This window comes from Echiichthys vipera (assembly GCF_963691815.1).
Source record: "Echiichthys vipera genome assembly, chromosome: 12".
Classification (NCBI taxonomy): domain Eukaryota; kingdom Metazoa; phylum Chordata; class Actinopteri; order Perciformes; family Trachinidae; genus Echiichthys; species Echiichthys vipera.
Window position 1 is genome coordinate 30558668 of NC_139837.1, and position 25867 is coordinate 30584534.

At 41.5% G+C, this 25867-nt stretch overlaps 1 protein-coding gene across 1 annotated transcript in view; it reads left to right on the plus strand.

The window, feature by feature from the left end:
* apoba (apolipoprotein Ba) overlaps nt 1-25867 on the plus strand; it is a gene marked incomplete at both ends in the record, with an annotated part of 92024 nt that overhangs the window by 34270 nt on the left and 31887 nt on the right. Inside the window, 5 exon segments of the mRNA XM_083923724.1 lie at nt 10429-10575; nt 10697-10908; nt 24971-25178; nt 25273-25443; nt 25606-25809. Coding sequence (XP_083779850.1) covers nt 10429-10575; nt 10697-10908; nt 24971-25178; nt 25273-25443; nt 25606-25809 — 942 coding nt within the window.

The window sequence follows — 25867 nt, forward strand, 5'->3', positions numbered from 1 at the left end:
GGAGTGCCTGCTCCTCCTTCTCTTTTGAGGACTCAGAGCCCTCAGTCAATGGTCTATGCTCTGTGAAAGGGCTTTTCAATCATTGACTGACCTTGACATTACAGTGTAATGTAGTTTGGTTTTCTGTTAATTATTATGATTGTTATTGTTTATTTAAATTTTATTCAGTCAAAATATGTCTTATCTTGAAATGCAACATACACTTATAAGTAATTGGTTATACATGAAAAGAAATGTTGAACCTGGGTATCCAATGACACTGCAGTGATTAAGAAACAGTGACTGATGGATTGCAGTTGGGTGTTAACTTAATAAATGAGACTATCAGTGAGATGATTGGCTGTTTTTATTTCTGTTATTTTCTATTCTAATTGCCTGCCACACCAGGTCAGACACAACTGTGTGTGTGCGCATTGGAAGCTATGGAAAACGTGAGGCTGGTAGGTCTGGTGGAGGCATTTGGGACCAATGGGACATTGTTGAGCTGTGTTCAAAAGATTTTACAAGAGGGACTGGGGATTCAGGCTGAGTTTGAAATTGAGCAAGCACATGGCCTGCTCGCACCGATGCCGAACCCAGAACGGCTGCCGAGACCGGTGCTCATAAGGCTCCTGCGACAGTCTGCAAGGGATAAAGTGATAAATGCAGCAAAAGAAAAAACGGGACTTTGTATGGGAAGGATGTCAGATGTCGGTATTCCCCGACATGACGAAAGAGTTGGCGGAGAAGAGAAAGTCCTTCGCATCGGTAACACACAAGCTTCAGGAGAGAGAGAGAGAGAGACGGAGAGAGAGAGAGAGAGAAAGAGAGCACCTCACTGAGTACAGTTGAAATTAAGTTAAATGAGGACAGAGGCAGTGAGATACTTTCTACAGCTGCATTTCTAGTTGTGAAGAGCAGCAAAAAATAACGTTTTATTTCCTTGATTCACTGCTTTGTTCTGGATTACGACGGGCTCTCCCTGTCCCTATTCATTGTATTGCTCGCTCGACCCTCTCTCTCTCTCTCTCTCTCTCTCTCTCTCTCTCTCTCTCTCTTTCACACACACACACACACACACATGCTCTTTGAACCTCCATCCAAATCAGCCTTTTCAACTAGCTGACAGTTTGTGAGTAATTTGACCAACAGACTTTGTTAAGACATAATTGGCTGTTGAAACAGATGACGTTTTACTTTTATTTTGAAGCAGACCCGCAGCATCAGTCCCGGTCTATGGTCAGACGGTCAGTGAGTCAGCGTGTCTTCACTGTTGGATTTTTACACTGTAAAAGAAAAAGACAGAAAGTTGGAAAAACTTGTAAGGCAGAAATAAGCTGCGGACACACTCACCGGTGGGAGCTGAGGTCCGTTTCACGAAGCAGGTTCAACAAACTCTGAGTCTAACCCTGAACTCTGAGTTGATCTACTCTGAGATAGGAAACTCTGAGTTTTCAGTTCCAGAACAGATTTGCGTTAGTTTTATCAACTCGGAGTAGTTTGACCTGGAGTTAAGCACGTGCACCACAAGTATAAAAAGACAGCATCAATGGAGCCCTGATTCGACGAGTCACCATGGCAACGGGGAAGAGGAGGGCTACGCTACCACTGGAATTGAAAATATTAATGCGCTCATACTGTGAGTTTGAGCATGTTTTTCACCGTAAGTGTAACACCGCTGCAGCAGCTAAAGAGAGGGAGACGGCGTGGGAGAACATTGCTGCGTGGGTCAATGGGTAAGTTTAAATGTAGTCCTTTGCAATCACAATAATATCACAGGGGGAACTGCTTGAGCGGTAGCCTATTAATTGATTTCATTTGGGTGCATTCCCGTGGGGGAGAAGCACATTTGGCAGCGGCTTAAGATGAAACATTAAAAAAAAGTTTAAACAGGTAAAACCTCAGCACAATCTCATGGTGATACCTAATTTTGAGCATGTTAGATAAACATTGTAAAGTAAATATTACCGTAAGTGGCTGTTTTATACGTTGTATAAAAAACTCCCTTTTGCAAAAAAACGCAACGCAACACACAATATCTGCTGGGATATGAGAGCACGGCTTTGGTTGTTAATGTTGGAAATGTAAGGACGGATGAGGTTGTGTATGTAAATGATGGACTGTGACGTGAAACTGTACCGCTCAAAAAGATAATTGCCTGGAAATGCAAGAACATCTATAATCATTAGTTTGATAATCATCTCCCGACGAATATTTAATTCTCTGCGCAGTTTTGCTGCACCTTCATCCACGGGATCATTATCAAAAGGACATGCTATGGTAGTGGAAATAGTCGCCACCTAATATAACTTATAATGACTGATTTTTGCAATGATTTTCTGAAAAAACAGACGACAGAACTATACTACGCCAAAACTCACCTGCCTGAATGAATGAGGAAATCAAATACCGTGTGTGGCTGAAAGAGGGCAGAGACAGAGAGAAAATCGAGGTTTGTTGAGAAAAACCTGTTCCCGACCAGGTTAGGTTCAGAGAGCATGTTACCATGGTAACTGACCGAGAGTTTAAGTTACCTCTCTCTGTGAAACAGGCTGGGGTTACCCCTCTTTCTCTGGTTTGAGTTACCTCCCTTTTTGAAACGGAAAACTCAGAGTTTCCCTCATTTCAGGGTTAACAGACTCAGAGTTTTCACTAAACCTGCTTTGTGAAATGGACCCCTGGAAGCTTGAGCGTAACCTTAGACTGAAGCTGTGCTTTTCCATACACCATAGCCACTGCTGTAGTCAGAGATGGCGGAGAAACAACAGAACTTTGAAATCCTCCTGCTTCTCTAAAGTCGCTTGTGTGGAAACATGTTTGCCTTCTTCGTGAGTTATGTAAACAAACAACAAACAGTAGTGCGCTGACGGGACTTCATGGTGCATTCAGGTGCACCTTTGACCTGCGACAAGCGGTTTCCACAACAACGATAAACAGAAACAGGTAGATGAGAAAAAGAGCCGCCTGTCAGGTGACAGAGATGCTTCTGTTTGTTATTAATGTTCAAGTGACTACATTTAGCTTCTGACAAAAACAACAACAACAACCTAAAGGTGCCTTCTAGTCCATCAGTTGCTGCTTTTAGCTGTCTCACATTTTTCTTGGGTCCCATTACCTGCTGCATTTTTTTTGTCTGAACTTATTTATTTTATTATTTGAAAGGTGCCTTCAATTCTGCGTTGCTAATCTAGATTACCTCACTGTTCTACCAATATATACTACTTTGTTTTATAGTTTGGTTCAATAAATTAAAGAAAAATTCCAAAAATGTTTCTGTACACTGTGAATTATAGTTTTAAGGGGAAAAAAAATTTGAATCTGCAAAAATCGGGATTGGCCAAGAAAGGCTCATCCAGACGTTTCCCAGTTCAAACGCACTACTTGTTTGGGCTTACCTGGTCTGACCAGAATCTTCCCCCATCCTCTGACCCAACTCATCACCAGATGGTGATCAGTTGACAGCTTTGCCCCTCTCTTCACTCTAGTGTCCAAAACATACGGCCTCAGATCAGATGATATGATCACAAAATCGATCATCGACCTTTGGCCTAGGGTGCTCTGGTACCACGTACACTTATGAGCATCCTTATGTCCGAACATGGTGTTAGTTATAGACAATCCGTGACTAGCACAGAAGTCTAATAACAGATGACCGCTCGGATTTAGATCAGGGAGGGCGTTCCTCCCAATCACACCCCTCCAGGTGTCTCCATCATTGCCCACGTGGGCGTTGAAGTCTCCAAGCAGAACTATGGAGTCCCCTACTAGAGCCCCATGCAGGACTCCATTTAGGGTCTCCAAGAAGGCAGAATACTCTGAATTGCTGTTCGGTGCATATGCACAAACAACAGTCAGAGTTTTCCCCCCCGACCACCCGCAGGCGTAAGGCGGCAACCCTCTCGTCCACCGGGGTGAACTCCAACACCGCGGCGCTCAGCCGGGGTTTGTGAGTATCCCCACACCCGCCCGGCGTCTCACACCCTGGGCAAGTCCAGAAAAGAATAGGGTCCAACCCCTATCCAGGAGTACGGTTCCAGAACCGAGACTGTGTGTGGAGGTAAGCCCCACCAGATCTAACTGGTAGCGCTACACCTCCTGCACAAGCTCTGGCTCCTTCCCTGACAGAGAGGTGACTTTCCACGTCCCCAGAGCCAGCCTGGCAGCGCACCAAACCCCAGTGGTTCCTCCTGCAAGTGGTGGGCCCCCAGGATGGAGAGGAGGGAGGTGCCACGTCGCTTTTTTGGGCTGTGCCCGGCCGGGCTCCGTGGCAAACCCAGCCACCAGGCGCCCGCCGGCGGGCCCTCCTTCTGAGCCTGGCTCCAGGCGGGGACCCGGGCTTCCTCAGGGCAGGGTCTCTCTTCCTCGTTTGTCCATAGAGTCTTTGTGAATCATTCTTAGTACAGCCACTCGCCTGAGACCACTCTGCCATGGGAGACCCTACAAGGAGCACTAGGCTCAGGACAACATAGCCCTCAGGTTCACAGGGACACACAAACCTCTCCACCACAATAAGGTGATGGTTCTCAGAGAGGATTATCTACAAGGGTTAAAATGAATTTCCCAGCACAGGAAGTTCCACCTTGAAACATGTTAACTAGGATAGAGAAATGAGGAACATAGATTAGGCTGAGGGATCTTTAGTTCAGGGGAAGACAAAACAAAGCCAGGAGCAGACAATCTCATCACTGTTAGTATCTCAAAACATGCAGGATTCTGACCTCGGCTGTGCCCCACTAAGGTCATCATGCAGGGTTTTTTACCGTTGTAGGGTTTTTGCAGTGAAATCAACTCAAAGGACTGCAAAGGTGGGAGCGCAGCTAAGGGGATGGATCTGCATTGGTTGACAACACCACAACACAGTCAGCCTCTGATTGGTAAATGCACAAAAAACTCACTGTTTCAAACAGCTTTTGGTCATTTATTAATCCTAGCAACTTGACACACACACACACACACACACACACACACACACACACACACACACCCACCCCCCCTTTGGTGCAGGGAATAATCAGAGTCACAGCGCTGCAGGTAGCCACAGAGGAGACTGGAGTTACACTCAGTCTGAAGAGCTGAACCAGGTAACCACCAGTTAGCCACAGGAGCCGACAGGCAGAATCCAGAAGGGGACAGGTGAGGATCGTGGTCAGGGACAGAAGGCTGAGGTGATTTCCAGGAGATCGGTCAGGCAGGATAGTCAGAGGCAGGCTGGGTCGAAACCGGGAGATCAGGCAGAATAACGCTGGAGAGTCTGGTGCAAGCATCGAGAACAATCTGGCAATGAGTGAGTGTGGAGTTGGGGCTTAAATACAGCCAGAGCAGAGAGCACAGGTGATTGGAGTTGGCTTGATGAGAGGGGTGTGTCTGATTGGCAGATTGAAGGAGGTGCAGAGTGTGAGGCAGAGATGAACTGTGACAATTATGACTCTGAAATTATGAATAATTATTAGTGTGAAAATATGAAATGTTGAATGATGTGAATAATGGTACAGCAATGAAAGATTTTGTTATGCTTGTTTTTTGTTGTTTGTTTTGTTGTTTTGATTGTGTTTCTATTATGTTATTGAGTGAGAACATTTTGGGAAGTAGTACAAATCGTCTAGATTATACTTACTTTTGTTGTTTTCCAAATTATACTTTCAATATAGCAAATGATCGATTGGTAATACATACAAAACATGGGAAAATACTAGTTTCTCTCTTAGCTCCTGATGTTTCCAAATTTAAGGTAGTGGGAAACTCATCCTTACCTCCACTGTGATGAAGTCGAATGCACTCTCACTGACTACACAATTATATTAGTTAAAAGCTCTAGCATTTTACTTATGAGGAAAATAAGGTTTTAAGGAAAAAAGAGCTGACTTTGAGTAACAAGTGAACATATGAAAGTGAATCCTGGGTGTTTTCTGTGACAGTTATGTTTTTCTCTATAATAAATGTTTGTTATGCAATACTTTGAATCCGAACAGTTTACAACAGTCAGCTGTTTGCCTCTTAGAATAGATTATAAAGCATTTATTCTGACTAACAAGATCTTTTTTGCATATCCCAATTTTGAAATATTTTAATGGAGAAACTTATATTTTCTGAGTCAGCTTTTTCAAATGGGGAAATATACAGTATATTCATTTAATTATTCAAGATAAATCATTTATAGATTCACCGTATGAGCGCAATAATATTTCCAATTCCAGTGGTAGCGTAGCCCTCCTCTTCCCCGTTGCCACGGTGACTCGTCGAATCAGGGCTCCATTGATGATGTCTTTTTATACTTGTGGTGCACGCGCTTAACTCCAGGTCAAACTACTCCGAGTTGATCAAACTAACGCAAATCTGCTATTCTGGAACCAAAAACTCAGAGTTTCCTATCTCAGAGTAGATCAACTCAGAGTTCAGGGTTAGACTCAGAGTTTGTTGAACCTGCCGTCGCTCTCACCACCAGGCAGATGACCAAACGACAGCTGCTAGGTGTGTTCACAGCTCCCCCATGAAAAGGACACGGCACTGCCTGTGGTGCTGTGGCTGCTGAACGCCTCTGAGACCAGGATGGTAACTTAACGAAGCCTGTGACGTCAGGAATCATCATGAACTTTGCCCCCTGGACCAACGTCCTGAATGTCAATAATGGTCAGATATGACCCTGAACCTGAAACCACAAGAAGGAGTTGTGTGCTTTATCAGAAATGCCTGTCACCACATATAACATATTATAAATGAACTATTTTTATCACCAACAAATTAACGTGAGAGCATAGTACAGTAATATTGTAGTTTGTCAATGGTGACTCAATTTGAGATACTTTTTAAAGAGAGTAGATTAGAAATATAGCACTGCATAATATCATGTAATCATGCATTTTTACATAAAAAGTAACTATGTCAAATTAATGTTGTGGAGTAATGGTATAAAGTAGCAGTAGATGGAATTTTTTATCGATTATTATTATTTTTTATTATTACTATGTATGTGTAATTTTCTATGTCAGGCCTAGGCAAAGGAGGAGTCAAATGGAGTCAGGGTACGATAAATGCAGGCTTTAATTCCTCGACAAGACTGTGGTAATGGCTAGAGGTACACGAACAGACGATATACTCTGGCAACGAGACAGGGGAAGGAGAGGACTATATACACATGAGGGAGGATGACAAAGGTGGACACAATCAGGTAATCAGGGAACACAGCAGACCGGTGACACAGGAGGAAGGGCAAGTGACCTGAAACGAGAGGAAGATTAATCTTTCAAAATGAAACATGAATTTCACAAGACAAAAAACCAGAGACAGGACACCTCTCACTGTGGTGCGTAGTACCCCCCCTAGGGCCGACACCCGACTGCCCAAGCTGTCGAAGGCCTTGGGGTCGACAACGTGGCGGGACGGAACCAGCTGTCTCTCCTCTGGTGGTGGTTGGGACGTAGCGGCCGGGACCAAGGTGCTTTCCTTGGCTTGCTTTACTTGACATACATGGAAGGTGGGATGAACAAGGAGGGACTGGAGCAAACGCAGCCGAACCGCTGCAGGTCCTACAAGCCTGGTGATTGGGAATGGAACCTCAAACCGTGGTGCCAGTTTCGTAGAGGGCACCCTAAGACGTAGATCCTTGGCTGAGAGCCAGACCTTCTGGCCAGACTTGCGGCCTGCTGCTTTCTTCATTCGATCTCCCTGTGTGTTCAATACCTGTCGGACGGCTTCCTAAATCCGCCGACAACGTTGGACCATGGCATGGGCAGGGGAGACAAACAACCGATTATTGGGGAATCCCCTAGGTGGTGGTGCCACACCATTAGCTTGCTTTACCTGTTTCTATTGGCCAAGTTACCGCTCCTACCACACAGTTCAGTGGAAGGATGGGCTCAGGTTGCTTGGCCTCAGACTCGGGGTACAATAGTCATGACAGGACGTCTGGCTTGACGTTGCGGGACCCCAGCCTGTAGGAGAAAGATAAGGAAAAACAGTTAAAGAACAGCGCCCACCTGGTCTGGTGTGTCTTAGCCTTCTTAATATATTCTAAGTTCTTATGGTCAGCCCAAATAATAAATGGATGTTCGGCCCCCTCAAGCCAATGCCTCCACTCCTCCAAGGCAAGCTTTGCCGGCAGCGACTCCTGATTGCCAACATCATTGTGTCAGAAAGACACTGGGATGTATCATGCCGCCCTGTTCTGAGCGTTGAGACTGGACTCCCCCTACTCTTTCATCGGAGGCGTCCACTTCCACCACAAATTGCCGCTGTTGGTCCGGCATGGTGAGGATGGGAACCAAGGTGAAGCGGTGCTTAAGTGTCTAGAAGGCCTTATCTGCCTCTGGAGTCCAGTGGAACAGCACCTAGGAGGAGGTAAGAGCATGAATAGGAGAGGCTTTTGCGCTGAACCCTATGACGAACCGCCTATAAAAGTTAGCAAATCCCAAGAATTGCTGAACTTTCTTGCGGCTGTCAGGTGTAGGCCTATCTGCCACAGCGCTTACTTTAGCTTACTTTAGCTGGATCTATCTGCACTCTTCCACAAGCTACAATGAAGCCCAGGAAAGAGACGGTGTCTGCATGAAACACAGTTTTTTCAGCTTTAACATACAGGTCATTGTCCAACAGTCTCTTCAAAACCTTGTTTACATGGTCCTGGTGAGTGTCACGGCCGGGAGAATAGATCAGAATGTTGTCAAGGTAAACGTACATGAAATGGTCAAGGAAATCTCTAAGAACATCATTTATCATGGCTTGGAACACGGCGGGGGCATGCCCCATTATTCATAGTGACCGCTTGGTGTGTTGAATCTGGTCTTCGACTCGTCACCCTCTCTAATTTGGACCAGACGATAAGCGTTGCGCAGGTCCAATTTGGTGAACATTTTGGCCTGTTGAAGCTCAAAAATAATAGACATGAGGGGAAGAGGCTAACATGATGTCATTAAGTGGGCTGTAGTCCAGGGTCTCAAGGACCTGTCTTTCTTCTTTACGAAGAAAAACCCTGCCCCTGCTGGAGACAATGTGGAACGAATTACGCCCACTTCTAGTGATGCCGGATGTAATTATTCATGGCGACCCTTCCAGGACCAGAGACGGAGTACAGGCGTCCCTTGGGGATAAGGGCATCGGGTAGCAAATATATGGCAAAGTCGTACGGTTGGTGCAGAGGAAGAGACATAGCCTTTGTCCTGCTGAAAACCTGCCAGAGGTGGTGATAAAAGGAGGGGACAGAGTTCAGGTCCGGAATTCTGGGTCTGTGGCAGGATTTGCAGAAAAAAGGTTAATCTCTTTGACATTTTCCCCCTTGTTAGTATAAAACACACAGTTCTCTGAACAACCCTTTCCCCATTCTCTGATCTTTCCCGTTTTCCAGTCAACATGAGGGTTATTTTGACACAGCCATGGATGTCCCTGGACCAGAGAATGAGAGGATGAGGATACTAGATACGGACAAATGTGTTCCTGGTGACAGTCTATGTTCATTTGAACTGGTGTGTGTGATAGTGAAGAGCTCCTTACCATTCAGTCCCCTGGCTTTAATAGGTCTAGCTAGCAGTTCTGATTTGAGACCTAGCTTCCTAGCTAAGCCCCATTCCATCAGACTCTCGTCTGCCCCTGAGTCGATTAGCGCCTCTAGATCTGTTTGGTGAATAACTGTGATCTTGGTGAGGATGCGATGTCTCTAGCTAGCCGCCGGAGCGTAACTAACCCCCTGGGATCAGTTGGCCGGACATGAAGAGAGAAGATGGCCACCCTCTCCACAGTAAAAACCTGAAACGAGAGGAAGATTAATCTTTCAAAAGAAAACATGAATTTCACAAGACAAAAAACCGAAGACAGTACACCTCTAACCGAGGTGTGACAGTTTTGTGTGGGACCCCCTCGAAAACAAGTTGGTACAACTCAAGGGGTTCATCCCATCAAATTAATGATTAATTGATTCAATATGTATAATGTATGTCAGAGTGTCAAGTATGTCAAAACTGTACTTAAGTACAGTACTTAAGTAAATGTAAGTAAGTGTGAAATATGGTACTTACAATTACAGGTCACATGACATTTTAACATTAAATGTTACAATCTGTTATTTGATAACAGAATTTACCTTTATGTTTTTTTGTGACTGGAAATTCTCAAGTCAAATATATCAAAATTTTCTTCTTTCACTTCATTTACTCAAGAATTTCCAACAACACTTGAAAATACTTTTCTTAATTTTGAAAATGTATGAAAATCTGTAAATTATCTGTCTGTTTTATCTTTTATTTTATAACAGGCCTCTCTTGTCACCAAGACTTCCTGTTTTAAATAAATGATTAAATACAAAAAATATATATCCTATATGTAAAACTATGTTTCTATTAGAGGGGAAAACAGTGCAAAAAAAGGAGCAGAAAATGTGTCGGCCATACTCAGCACCATCTCCATTTTCATCACCTTGGCTGTACCTCAAATTCATTTAAAACTGTGTTTTCTAATTTCCAGGTTGTTGGTGTCATGGGTCAAGCCATGCAAGCTGCCAGTCCCAGCCTGATTTCATCCATTTTGCGGTGTGCTAAAAAAACAGACATTCCATTATCAACCCAAAAGGCAGCCATACAGGCATTTAGGTTGATGGATATTAATGATGAGGTACAACTACTTCATACTAACACATTTATGACACATTGTCATCGATGCTCACAGCATATGTTATGGGATTTAACTGATTCACATATTGTAATGTTGTAATTTAATATTTGGTCAAATACAGGTCAAAAACATTTTCATGGAGGTGTACCAGAATGTTCAAAGCCCGGTTGAAAAACGTGTAGCCGCCTACCTGTTACTAATGAAGAACCCAGACCAAGATCTGATTAAAGACCTTCTGGACAATTTGGAGAATGTGAGGGAAGAGCAGCTCAAGGGCTTTGTGGTCTCCCACCTGAAAAACATCCACAACTCAGACAAGCCAACAATGCAACAGTGAGTAACAGCAATATTAGGTAGTTACCTGACTGTGAAATAATACATATGACGGACAGGCTGACTGACAGACAGACAGACTGACAGACACTTTTAAATCAAAGTTGACATTGTTTGAGGTGTATTTTGTTTTGACAAGTTGACATTAACCTTGACAACTGTAGAAAGTACAGCAACTGATTTAATATAGAATTAATACCAATATATGGTATATCTGGCAAATAATAACTCAAAAGTGCGCATCGTAAATACATGAATTAGTATTACAGGTAAAGGAGAGAGATGGGCCTTAATGAGTACCAATGTCCCCAAATGTTGATCTTTCAAAACTAAGGTTTATTGAACTAATAAACACTAAACTAAACTAAACTAAACTACTAAACAGACAAATGAATAAATGATGGATAAATGAGGAATGAATAAAAACAACAATGAACAATTTATAAATGAAAGCGGACAACTGTGTAGATCAGGTAGAAGTCGTAAATTATTTATTTGATTAATGTGGACAAATTAAATTGAATTTCATAGATGAATGCATCATTCAGAAGCTATTGAACTTATTTATGCTACCATTACATTGAACTAATAAGTGAATGGTCTTTTCAGACCCTTGTAGCGACTTTATTTCTAAAAAGTGACTTGATATTATATTACAATGTATATTATAATTGATTCCCAAGAATGCTGCTCAGAGTAATCACAATCCATGGCTCCCCTGCCCACAGTATCATCTTCACAGGTAGTCAGTACTTTGGCTCTCGCTCTCAAACTTCCTCTGGATTGAAAATTTTTAAAGCATTAGAAAGTGGTGCACTGTGATGTCATAGATATGGAAATGAGATTATGATGTCATGTGGTGCCTTTAAACGACTTTTGAAATGAGTACTAACTACTTTGAAAAAGAGTTTGCCACACTGCTCAATTAAAGTGGTCGAATTTGGATGCATCTTAAAGATGTCTTACAGTTTTCCGACACTGTCAAATGCTTTTATAATGGGGTCATGAGTAACTCCAAGTCTCAAGTAAAGTGGTGCCCATTGGACTTTAACCGCCATTAAGATGTCATTAAATATCATTAAATGTCATAAGGCCAGTTTGATGACAGGGGATCTAATACAGAGGTGATTTATGGAGTTTTGGTCAGATAGCTTTACTTGTTACTAAAGTAAGTGCCAGCTGCTGGTAACTGTAGTTACCTGCTGTTAGCTCATTTTCACAGCTAGCCATACAGCTTCTTTACACCAGAGATCAGCAACAACTCTTGGCCCTCAATATATGTGCTGAATATATCTTGGCATTAAGTTTAAGAAAACGGGTGAAACTGAGAACACAAATTGCTTACTGTAAATCTCTTGTAAATACACTGTAAACATTTTTTTTTTTATCGTCAATCAAATTACTCCTTTTAAAATCTTTTTAACTCACTCATGTTTACATACTGTATGGATTGTACATTTATTGTTTTTAAACTATCCCTCTAGGTACACATAGCATTCTTATTTGAACATGTTATCGATCTTTAACTATACTATAAAGTCCTACTGACTGTACAAGTAGCATATGCTATAAATTAAATCAATAGAGACTAGCTTCGGAGCCATATTACATCATGAAATCAACTGAGTATTGCTTATAAACATTTTCCTCAAACGACACAAACAACATTTTGTAATGACACATAATGAACTGTAATTGTACCTATGGATGTACAATTATAATACATACTGACGATGCTCTATATAGCATGATATGTTTGTTTTGCAGGGGATTGGGGGTGGGCAACAGTATTGCCTTCAACATCTTGCACTCTAACCTAAAGTACTAAAGTAGTCCCACTTTCTATATCTCTAAAGTCAAATCCATTTTAACCTCATAATTTGGTTCTTATTGAGTTCCAAAGTGTATATGCGCATTTATGTCTTGTGCATTCTAGGTCAACCTAAGGGTGTCATAGTATTCAATTCAATTCAATTCAGTTTTATTTACAGTGCCAAAACATAACAAAATGTTATCTCAGGACACTTTACATATGGAGTAAGTAAAGACCACACTCTATGACTTATTTATGATTTACAAAGACCCAACATTACCCCATAAGTAGCAACAGCAATCTTGTGCACATAGTGGCAACAAAAACCTTCCCTTCAACAGGCAGGAATGTCGAACAGACCCAGCTCTATGGAGGACGGACATCTGTCTCGACCGGGTGGGGAGGAAGAAAAGGAGAGAGAAAGAGAGAAGAGACGGACAGATGGACAGAGAGAGACAAAGGCAGAGATAGACACTTCCCCTGACTATGATAATATCTAAAGTAATGTAAATATGACTCATAGGTTATGGCAGTTAATATAGCAGAATAGTAGAAACAAGCACAGCTAAGGTGAATATGAAAATGATAATGATAATAATTATGGTGGCAAACATGATAAATGATGAGCAGCGGCAACAGCAGCTACGACACAGCCACCGATGGTGCCTCTATGGCTAAAAATTCCATAGTTTATAGGACTAGTGATAGTATATATGACTAGTAGTAATAATAGTAGCAGGAAGCGTCATGCAGGACCACAGCAGCAGGCACCACCACGATCAGCAGAGACCTGCGAGACGACAAAGCAAAAACAACTCTGGGGAAGAAGTTGAATTAGTAACATGCATTGATGAGACATGAATGATACAGACAGAGAGGAGAGAAGCTCAGAGTATCAGGAAAAGTATTATCCCCCGGCAGACTAGGCCTATAGTCGCATCATTAAGCAGAACAAAATCAGCTTAAAAATAACAACATTGCTATGGGCTTGTAAGCCCTACTTGTAAGCTTTATCAAAAAGGAAAATCTTAAGTTTACTCTTAAATGTGGGGACAGTGTCTGCCTCCAGAATAACACTTGGGAGTTGGTTCCATAGGAGAGGAGCTTGGTAGCTGAAGGCTCTGCCTACCATTCTACTTTTGGAGACTCTACGAATGACAAGTCGCCCTGCATTCTCAGAGGGCAGCGATCTAGTCGGGTAATACGGTACTATGAGCTCTTTAAGATACAACGTAGCCTGACCAATAAGAGCTTTGTAGGTAAAGAGAAGGATTTTAAATTATATTCTAGATTTTACAGGTAGCCAGTGCAAAGAGGCTAATACAGGAAAAATTAGTTCTCTTCGCTTTGTTTTAGTTAGTACTCGAGCTGCTGCATTTTAGACCAACTGGAGACTCTTAACAGACTTATTGGAGCAGCCTGATAATAAGGAGTTGCAGTAGTCCAGCCTAGAAGTAACAAATGCATGGACTAGTTTTTCAGCATCTTTCCGAGACACAATGTTCCTAATTTTTGCAATATTACGCAGGTGAAAATATGCAGTCTTTGTCATTACTTTTATGTGAGAATCGAAGGAAATATCCTGATCAAACTTAAGACCCAGATTCCTTACTGTGGTGCTGGAGGACAACACAACATCATCCAGAGTAACAACACCTTTAGCTATTGAGTTTCGGAGGCCTTTGACTTCAGTTTTATCTGAGTTTCACATCAGAAAATTGCAGGTCATCCAGCTTTTTTCGGTTTCTTCTGGTTTGATCGACAAATACAATGGAAGAACCCTGTGGAACACCGTGACTAAGTTTAGTGTGCATGGACGATTTGTCATTAACATGTACAAACTGAGATCTATCTGATAAATACGACTCAAACCAGCTTAATGTGGTTCCCTTATATCTAGTAAAACAAGTACAGAGACAAGTCCTTCGTCTGAAGCTATTAGAAGGTCGTTAGTAATTTTTACCAGTGCTGTCTCAGTGCTATGATTCGCTCTAAATCCTGACTGGAAGTCCTCAAATAACTCATTATCATGTAAAAAGTCACACAGTCTATAGTTGGCTAATACCTCAGGATCAAGACTGGGCTTTTTAAGAAGAGGTTTAATTACAGCTACTTTAAAAGACTGTGGTACATAACGTGCTGATAAAACATGTTAATAATATCTAATACAAGAGTGCTAACTAAATGTAACACTTCTTTAAGTAACCTAGTTGGAATAGAGTCTAGGAGACAAGTAGAAGGCTTTGATGCCGAAATAGTAAAGGTTAAATTGTTATTGTCAACTGTAGAAAACAGTCCAAGAATATATCAGGTCGTACAGTTGTTTCTAAGGCTCCTGGGTTTGAAGAAAAATTGGTGCCAAGCGAGTTGATTTTGTCTATAATAGTTTTGTCATTAAAGAAGGTCATGAAGTCGTTACTACTGAGGGTCATAGGAATACATGGCTCAATAGAGCTGTGGCTCTCTGTCAGCCTGGCTACAGTGCCGAAAAGAAATCTAGGATTGTTCTTATTCTCCTCTATTAAAAATGAGTAATAGGCTGCTCTGGCATTACAGAGGGCCTTTCTATATGTTTTTAGACTTTCATGCCAAACTAAGCGAGATTCCTTTAATTTAGTAGAGCGCCATTTACTTTCCAATTTTCGCAATACTTGTTTTAATTCACGGGTTTGTGAGTTATACCATGGAGCTAACTTCCTCTGTTTCATTATCTTCTTTTTTAAAGGAGCAACAAAGTCGAGTGTTGTTCGTAGTGTGCCTACAACACTGTCAATGCAGATGGAATTGCTTCCCTAAATCTAGTTACAGCCCTATCAGATAAACATCTAGTGTAGAAACTTTTGCCCACAGGTGAGTAGTCCTGTAATATGAATTCAAAAGTTATTAAATAATCGTCTGACAAAAAAGTATTCTGTGGAAAGACTATTAAGCCATTGATTTCCACACCATAATCCAAAACAAGGTCGAGGGTGTAATTAAAACAGTGAGTAGGTTTATGTACACTCTAACTAAAACCAATCGGATCTAATCGAGAGATAAACGCAATACTAAGGCTATTATTATCTATTATTATTATTAACGTCCATGTGAATATTAAAATCTCCTACAATGATTACTTTATCAGATTTAAGAACTAAATTTGACAGAAACTCTGAGAATTCAAATAGAAATTCAGAGTACGGACCAGGAGCACGGTACACTATAACAAGTATAATTGGCTGCACAGTTTTCCAGGTTGAATGTGAAAGACAAAGAAAAAGACTTTCAAATGAATTATAATTTAGTTTAGGTTAAGGGTTGATTCATAGATCTGAGTCATAAATAGCTGCAACGCCTCCTCCTCGACCACTGCCTCGAGGAATATGAGTATTAATATAACTGGGAGGAGCGGATTAGGCTAAAATATTCTTCGTGACACAGCCAGGTTTCAGTCAGACAGAGTAAATCAATATGGTTATCTGATATCAGATCATTTACTTATACAGCTTTAGATGACAGAGATATGATATTTAAAAGTCCACATTTTGTTTTCTGATTTTGTTGCATTATCGCAGATTTTGTGTTGATTTGTATCAAGTTCTTCTGTGTAGCTCCTCTTCTGTTCATTTTTGATCTGGTTAACTTAGATGATCATTGGGCAGACAGTGTTTGTATACTATACTGAGCTGGAAAATGCTCCAGAGGGAGCGCAGAGAGGTGCGTAAGACTTCAACTCTGCTTCCTGGGCATCTGTGATAAGGGCAGCGCAGAGAGGTGTATTAAACTGCGACTCTGCTTCCTGATCCCAACACTGGGTTGGCATGGTTTTAGACCTCTAACAATTGCATCCAGGTTCTTAGATATGAGAGCGGCACCCTCCAAAGTAGGATGAATACCATCTCTCCTAATAAGACCAGGTTTTCCCCAGAAAGACTACCAATTATCTACGAAGTCCACATTATTTAGTGGGCACCATCCAGACAGCCAGCAGCGGAATGATGACATGCGGCTATACATGTCATCGCAAGTCAAGTTGGGCAGGGGACCAGAGAAAATTACGGAGTCCGACATAGTTTTTGCATAAGCACACTCCACATTCATTTTAGTGATCTCCGATTGACGTAATCGGGTGTCATTACCGCCGAAGTGAATAACAATCTTACCATATTTACGTTTATCCTTAGCCAGCAGTTTCAAATCGGACTCAATGTCGCCCGCTCAGGCCCCTGGGACGCATTTTACTATGGTCCCTTGTGTCGCTAAGTTCACGTTTCTCAGAATGGAGCTGCCAATAACCAGTGCCAGCATGTGTGTCACTGAGTGGAGAAAACTTGTTTGAAACATGAACGGGTGGATGATTAACCATGGGCTTCGATTTAGAACTATGCTTTCCTCTCACAGTCACCCAGGAGCACCCTGGCTGCTCAGGGATTGCTGGGGGAGGGCTGGCAGAAGCTAACGCTACACTATGTGGCTTCGCACCTAAAGTTGTGGGTGGCCGGCTAGCTCCCGTAGCACAAGCCTGAGCTTCTATGGTGCGGAGCCATTATCACTAAAGGAGGCAGAGGAGTAGCTAAACATACGACACTCCGAGCAAAAGAGAGCAGGAGAGAGAGCGGGGGAAGCCATCACCAGCCGTGAAGCTAACTGCTAAGCTAAAGTGGCTAACAGCGTGTAACGTTAAACACTATAGAATTAGCGAGAAAGTGGCTGTGAGTTCTTGAGTGGAACTAGTGGATGTTTAAATGTTAAGCGGTAGCTATCCCTGTTACCGTAACAACAAGCAACAAACAAAACATGATTGACACAAAACGCGACTGACACATTTACTCAAACAAAGCTATAAAGACTGATCTCCATAGGAGGTACTGTTCTGTATAAGTGGGTTTCCTGTAAGTTGGGATTTTGATGCTGCCGTCTTCTGTGTGATGTATGTTCATGTCCAGGAATGGTATGGTCCGGTTGATTTCTTCTTTGTGTTTGAACTGTATATTGCCGGTGCTGTCTATTGTATTTAAGCGGGCAGTGAGTTCTTGTGAGTGGCCAGTCTTAACTATTTCTAGTATGTCGTCTACATTCCGTTTCCAAAACGTGGGTTTGATTTGTAGGGGTGCAGTCTGGATAACGGGTCTCCCATGGCAAAACCTTCCTTCTGTCTGTAAATTAATGTATTGAATTGGAAATAAGTAGATTTGGCGACAAACTGTAGTAGGGTGTCAGGTTTGTACGTGTCTTGAGTGTTTTGTCCTGTTTTAGTCTTTCTGTAACTATGTGTAAAGTGACGTCCACTGGTGTTTTTGTGAATAATGATATTCTTCGCACCCTCTGACAGCAACACTGCCCTGTGGAGCTCCTCTTCCGCTTCTTAACTTATCGTACAAGCCATTGAACCAGTATCTATCATGGTTTTGTGGCGAGCGTAGGGAGAACACAAGACACAGTAGTATCAAATTGCCTGTGTTCAAAGGGTAGGACTGCAACAACGCCAGATTTAACTCCGTTAATTGATCTCAGGACACGCAAGTAAGGTCACTCATTAGGCATGAGACGTGGTTCACAATCAAATACATTTTTATTGTTAAATATTAAAACAATGCATCACCCACAAATTATAAAAGAAACTATTCAAAAAGAAACTAGTGAGGGAAGGGGTCCAAACAAAATATCATAAATTACCCGGGCATGTGTCAATCACACACTCACACACACTTTGTGAATAACCAAAAGTCCCGGGGAAGCACGCACACAGGGAAGGAAGGGACACCACCACTCCGGTCACCAGCACCGCCCCCCCCCACTGGCCTCTGCACAGAAAACAAACAACAAGAGAATAGTCACATAGTGAAACAAAACTAGTATAAAAATGGAAACTGGGCAAATTATGATTAAACCAAACAAAACACCCAGAATAAACCAAGAAAAGAAAGCAAATAGCACCAGTTGTATACAAACAAAACTAAACACCACCTGCCCTAAACAAAGGAATTGCACTAGTTAATTAAATCAAATTAACCAAAAGGATATCAAAAAGGTGGGATGAAGAAAACAAATAAACACAAAAAAAAGCTGCGACACAGCAGCCAACAGAGCAGCGGCAAAGCAGCAGACAAAGCCGCAGCTGTCAGCTGATCATGGCTTTTCTTATGCCACATGGATCGTTCGGCCCAATGGCTGTATCTCATCTAAAAAGCACAAAACAGTATTAAAATGAGCCACACACAAGGCGGTGAGAGAGGGAGAGACGCATGCGGCTACCAGCATTTACCTGCAACCATGCTAACGTTAGCTTAAAAATGTATCGACCAAGGCCATACAGACAGAGAGGACACTTACCACCGCAACACAACAGGACCAGCGCACACCAAGCAGGGCATGTCAGCTCAGCCGCTCTGCAACAAAACATACATGTGCTATAAGAACAAAAGGGTCAACAACTGGCAATGTGGTAAGGACGAGCAGCGTACAATCCTACCTGCCGAGAGCCAAAACTTCCGGACCGGAAATGACGCGTCAGACAGGAGCACAAAGAGAAAGCACCGGGAAGAGCTGCCCTATTTATACTCCGTTCCGCCTACCATGGGCGGCTACCATTGGCACTCAATTAATGACCAGATATAAAAGCATCCTGCTGCCACAATCGCATGCAGCCTAACTTGGTCATTCAGTAGCACATTACTGTAGAATAGATCATCTGCCTTCTTGAGCTTGTGCATATTCTGGAAAATTGTGACGCTGCCATTCTTTGCGCAGCCTAACTTGGTCATTCAGTAGCACATTAGTGTAGAATAGATCATCTGCCTTCTTGAGCTTGTGCATATTCTGGAAAATTGTGACGCTGCCATTTGGTGCATTCTTACAGCTCTCCTCATATATTAAGTGTAGGTCTTCTTCAGGTTTGAGGGTCTGACATGACACGATCACACTTTGCCCTCCCCAGTGTCAGCGATTCAGTTTCCCTGGTTGGGTGTGTGGTTCTCTGCTTGGGTTTGGCGTGGTGAGGTCCGTGTGCAATCTGTCCTTGTGTGGCCGGGTTCCAGGCACTCGAAGCACCTCTTCTCTTTCATGCAGTGTTCACGTGTGACGAGAGTTTTGTCACCACATACAAGGCAAGAAGTAAGGCGTGCCCACTGGGACGGCTGTTGGCTGTTTTAAATCAATAAAATAAGATAGAATTAAATTTAGCTCTGCTACACAAGCAACCGTAACTATGATAATATCTAAATTACAGTGAATGACTTATATGTTATGGCAGTTCAGTGTTTCCCCAAGGTTTACAGCGTAGGGGGAAATTAAAGGAATTATGGTTTTCATGTGTTTCAAAAGCACTGTAGTAGATTGCCTAAATGTTCTTTTTTTAGTGTGCCAGTCTGTGTTTAATCAGACAATTTAACGGTTAGGTTCATATTGAAAGGTCAATCCCCACATGGATAAATGAATCAGTGTTGAAAGGCGTTAAAAATCACCAGACAGAAGGATCACAATTATAAGAGCAAAAATCAGATCCACGATGCAAACTCAGTTTAAATCAGTGTATTGCACAATGAGCTACACTAAGCATTAAAAATGTATTTTAAATAATTGTCCAAAAGCTCCAAATAATGTTCTCCAACAGAAACAGTCCAAAGTTAATCTCAAATCCAATATCACTTATTAGTTTCAAGCAAAACAAACTAAAGAAATAATTTCAGTTTGTTTAATTCTGTTTTATTTGTTTTTTTGTAGGAGTCATCATCTCCTCGAACTAAACAATATAGGATCTCTGATACGTTTCAGTTTTGTTTTTCGGCAGTGGAGCCTCATCCCAAACAATTTAAAAAATGATCTTTGAATAAGTGAATCTCTAACACTGTTAGAGTTTTCTGAGAATTATAAACATACAACCATGTAGAGACAGAATTTACATGCTGTCGTGTAAATAAGATAAATAACATAAGGCTATTTAGTTTGTTTACTGAAAGGACAAGGTATAGAGATGTTCTATAAGAAAGGGATCCTTATATGACTTCTCTTGGGATCTGACGCCATTCAGAAAATAATTCAATTCAATTCAAATACGGGGGGAGGTATGGGAAACACTGCAGTTAATATAATAGAATAGTTGAAACAAGTACAGCTAAGGTGATAGAACTAAGTATGTAGGGTTAGACTTAGACTTAGACTTCTCTTTATTGATCCTTTGGGATGACTCCCGCAAGGAAATTGAGTTTCTAGCAGCTTACAAAGACACAAGGAAGGTATAAAAAAATACAGTTTAGGATAAACAATAAACTCTTAGCTAAATGAATACAAAAAGTATAAAAAACAATAAACAGTAAGCAAGCTCCTTTAAGTTAAATTTAAAGGAAATGTATAGGTAAAATATGTATGACTGTATATGACAGAAATTAGCAGTAAGATTCAATTATTGCACTTAAGTGGTGGATAAAGTTATCAGCTCCGCCGGAACGGTGTGTCGTATCCCTGCTCGTCCCTTTGTGCGTAGAGCCAGCAGATCTTCTCTTGAGTAATTAAGAAAATCGGCTCTTTAGCGCATTTTAAAGATAGAAATATCAATAGGATATATATAAAACACACAATCTCTTCACAAGAAGAGTAAAAAACGTAGAAAGAAAGAGGTCAAAATAGGTTAAAAGAGCTAAAAAACAGAGAGCTACTGGAGAGGCAGCCGTCTCCTACAGCGCCAGCAGTTCAGTGTATCATCATCAGTTTCTCAAATGCTCTAAACTTCCTCTGCTGTCTCCTTATGGCCTGGTTCAGTGGAATCATGATAGCCACAGGCAGAACATGATGCTTATAAAAGAAAATAAACACAGTGTATAAAAATCTCCACAGAGCTCAGAGTGAACACGACCACCACCGCCAGACTGGGACCAAACACAGCCTCTGAGACAGACAGAGGCCAGTTTAACAACAGGGACCACAGTACCGAAGTCAGCTAATATGGCCACAAGCTTTACGGATAACAAATGAATTGTTTTAACAAGCTTTAACAAGCTCGAGGACATCCTCTACCAAACAGCCAAAAACACCTACCACTATGAAAAACATAGTAGGCGTTGGGTCAAGAGCACATGTTGCAGAACTGAGGGTCTACTCACACTTACCATTCGTACCCTGCACTCACATTACTTAGAAAGGATCATGCTCGGCACGATTCCCTCTTGCTAATACGTCATCACTGATTTATATATATTCAATTCAATTCAATTTTATTTATAGTGTCAAATCATAACAAAAGTTATCTCAGGACACTTTACAGAGTAGGTAAAGACCACACTCAATGACTTATTTATGATTTACATAGACCCAACAATTCCTCTGTAGAGTACAGTGGCAACGAAAACCTTCCCTATAACAGGCAGGAACGTCAGACAGACCCAGCTCTGTGGAGGACGGCCATCTGTCAGCACCGGTTGGGGAGGAAGAAAAGGAGAGAGAAAGAGAGAAAAGACACACAGATGGACAGAGAGAGACAGACAGACACACTTCCAGAGATGCAAGCAAAGCCTAACAGTAACTATAATATTTATAGTAATGTGAATATGACGTATATGTTAAGGCAGTTAATACAACAGAATAGTAGAAACAAGCACAGCTAAGGTGACAGAATATGAAAATGAAAATATGAATATATAAATAGTCGTCAGGACCGTGCTGTGCTGAAGCCCACCTCTCTGAACTGGGCACGGTGCAGTTACACTCATACTGGTCAAACAAAATAGACTTAAGCCATGCATGCCACTTGGGCATGGTACGAATGGTAAGTGTGAGTAGACCCTTAGCTTCTGCACCACTTCATGCAGTTCAATAAGGGCAAAGCTGGAGTGTTAGCAATTTGGAGTTGAAGAAGAGCAGTGACACTAACCAGCAGAGATAATATTAGAATTGTTTTAAGTACGAGGCAGCAACCCAACGGCCCTTCTTGTCAGATCTGGTACAGTGTGAGAATGGAAAATGAAATGGTAAAGCTTCAATCAGTTCTTTGCTACCCGTTACATCTAGCCAAGTCTCAGTCAGGAGAATATGGTCAAGCCCATGACACCTTATGATTTAATTTACAATGGAAATTTTATTTGAAAGCTACCTGACATTGTGGAGTGCCATCTTTAGAGGATATGCAGAGGTTGAATTGTTAGAGTCAGGCCTAGGATGGCTAGAGTTTTCCAAAAACTGTGTTTGAGAATCAGAACTTACAATGGCAGGACCCACACTGTCAGAACTTGATGTAATTGGAGACAGAAAGGTCTGAATTGGGCCTTGCCATGGTGCATATCCGAATGAGCTGATAAAAAATACCATTGATTTGTTCCCTTCCTTTTAAGGTACACAATATCTGCTCTTTGCAGACTTGAATTATTCAAAAGCAGTCTCGGGACACGATGAGCCATTCACTGGAGGCTAACTCACACTTGATGTTACACGTGAAGGGGTCCATACTTGCCATGCGTGCAGATGACACTAGGAACGGGGGGACATCTCCCCCTCAGATTCACAGTGACCCCGCAACTTTCCCTACATAAAGTGACGAACATCACCGGTAAAATGGAGGATTAATGTTCCGTCAGTTAGACTAATTTACATTACATTATTTACATTGCGAGCCCGACATTTGTGTCAAAAGTTTAATCAGAACCCCCCATGCCTGTGAAGTCGAGCTCCAACTCGGAAAGTCGGATTAATCTCACCTGGGAGCACTGAACTTTGGGGTTACGTTGTTCCGAGCTCCAAGTTCCGACTTTCAGTGTAAATTGAACACACCATAAGGCACGTCTCTTACTCCCCATGGTCCTAAAGAGGAAGTGGAAGCTGTGCCTGTTGCAGTGATCAGACCATTGTCTACTATGACAGAGCGGGTGATTTCAATTTAATGAAGAAACAAAACACATTTAGAGCGTTTTTTCAAAACAAACAAACAATGTAAGTAGGCTATCATACTGGATCCTATGCCTGTTGACTTTACCAAATGTTGCAGCTAATCACTTTGTAATGTTAAGTAGCAAATCTGACATTAATAAATGGCATTTGCTCTTACCTGAAGTAGGCTAAATGTAAAATAAAAGTATTTTTAGGCCGTAGGTGAAAAGCTTTAATGTTTTTTTTATATTTTATGTATAATGTTATTTTAATAAGCAACTATAGCAATTATAAGATTTAAAATGTTAACATTATTCTCCTGGCCTGCAGGCAATTCCTGATGACAGTACATTTGTTTGGCTGCACTATAGGGAATTCCTAATAGTACTACTTCTGTCATTTAAAATGTTAATTTAATTTACAGTATGCATACATATTTTTATTCATGTAGATATGCTGTGGTTTACACTTTTGAGTTTAAACACCAATTTTTTTTAAATAAAACATAATTTGCATGGGGCATGAAGTTTTTGTTGGTGATTGACACCCAGACAAATTACAGTTTCATCATATATGGCTAGTGTTGATCAGGTAGGCCTTTGTTTAACAATGTTCATTGTTGTTTATCCATGATTTCAAATACGAATTCTCCAATGGCAAACCATTTGCCCATAGGCTATTACGAAAGTAACTACTTGAGCGCTAGTTAAATTCAAAATTACACAAAAATAACTATTTAGTTGAATATAATTCGCTGACAGCTTGCCCCCCCAGTTCAAAAATATCATCTGCGCCCCTGATACTTGCATATTGAGTTTCTCCAGCGATGACACCATGAAAGTGTGTATGGGGTAACCAGCTAGTCTCAGCATTCAGGCTAAAAATTCAGTCATGGATCAAAAACACAGTCAAACAGAGCCGCAAAGTCTTTAAAAGTCCATTAAAATACATTGAAGGTCAATGAAGTGCTAATGATAAGAACACCATTAAAAGTGACATTAAAACGTTTTAAAAGTGACATCAATGCAGAGCCAAAGACCAACCATGTGTGTTTACAGACAGTCAGGATGTTCAGGAAGCTCTCAATCTTCAGTAACCCTTGTGACATGCTATGTTCCCTTGCTTAATGTCAAGTTGTTATAACACATAACTTGTCTTGGTTCATTTCAATTTGTCATAATAAAGACCTCTCAAACAATGTCAACTTTGCATTAGCAGTGCCATTATTTACCAGACAACACTTAATGGCAACAATCATAAACATTCAGACTTTTTCATGTTCATGACAGGTGTCATAACATTGTTATACCAATGTCATGTCAGTCTTATGCATACCCTTTCATACAAAGTGTTACCAAATACTGTTAGTTTGGCTCTGTCATCTTACTGTAACCTTCTTTATTCTCCTTACTAAAGACTAAGGGAGTACATTGAGTTAGCATTGAAAGACCAGCTATCACCCACGAAGAAAGCATTTTATGGCATGTCAAGCAACTTCAAAATAGACTCTCCCTTGGGCTCAGTGCAGAGTAACATCCTCTTCGATGCCACAGACACCTTACCTAAGGAGGTGATGCTGGAGACCACTCTAAAGGTTTTTGACTACCACTATGACATCTTTGAGGTATGTTTTCAAGCATATTTGTTATATGTGGTGAGAAAACACAAATTAGCTTTTTAAAGATTTTTCTAGATTATTCAAAATCTCTCCCTATAAGGTTGGTGTTGAAGGAACAGGATTTGAACCAACCATTGAAGCTCTCTTTGGAGAGAAGGGTTTCTTCCCAGACTCCATCTCCAAAGTTATGTACTGGGCAGGTGACAAAGCCAAGATGCTCAGAGAGGTTTTGGAAACAATTACCCTCAAAAGAGACAGAATGAAGAGAAAGGTGAAATGATTTCTGGACACATCATATGTATTGTGTGCTACCACATGAATAAAACCCTGCATTTCCAACTATATTTTACTTAATATGGAAAGGTTATTGGTTATTGAGCATGCATGTCTAGAATCTAATACATACACTTACATACATACAATGTCTCTCCAGGTCCCAGAGGATCTTCTGAAAGATATCACAAACAGTATCCAGAAGCTCATTGATGACATACGTTTGTCTCCAACCCCTGAAGCCATTGCCTATCTCCGTCTTCTGGGAGCTGAGATAGGATACATGAAGACCAGTGACATGAGAAAGATGGCTGAGACTCTGTTCATGTACTACCATGTTTTCATCAGGGTGCTACCTGTCAAGGTCAGATGTGTTGCACTGGGGTGTTTTGGCCACACCAATCTTCAGTGGTGCTTTATTT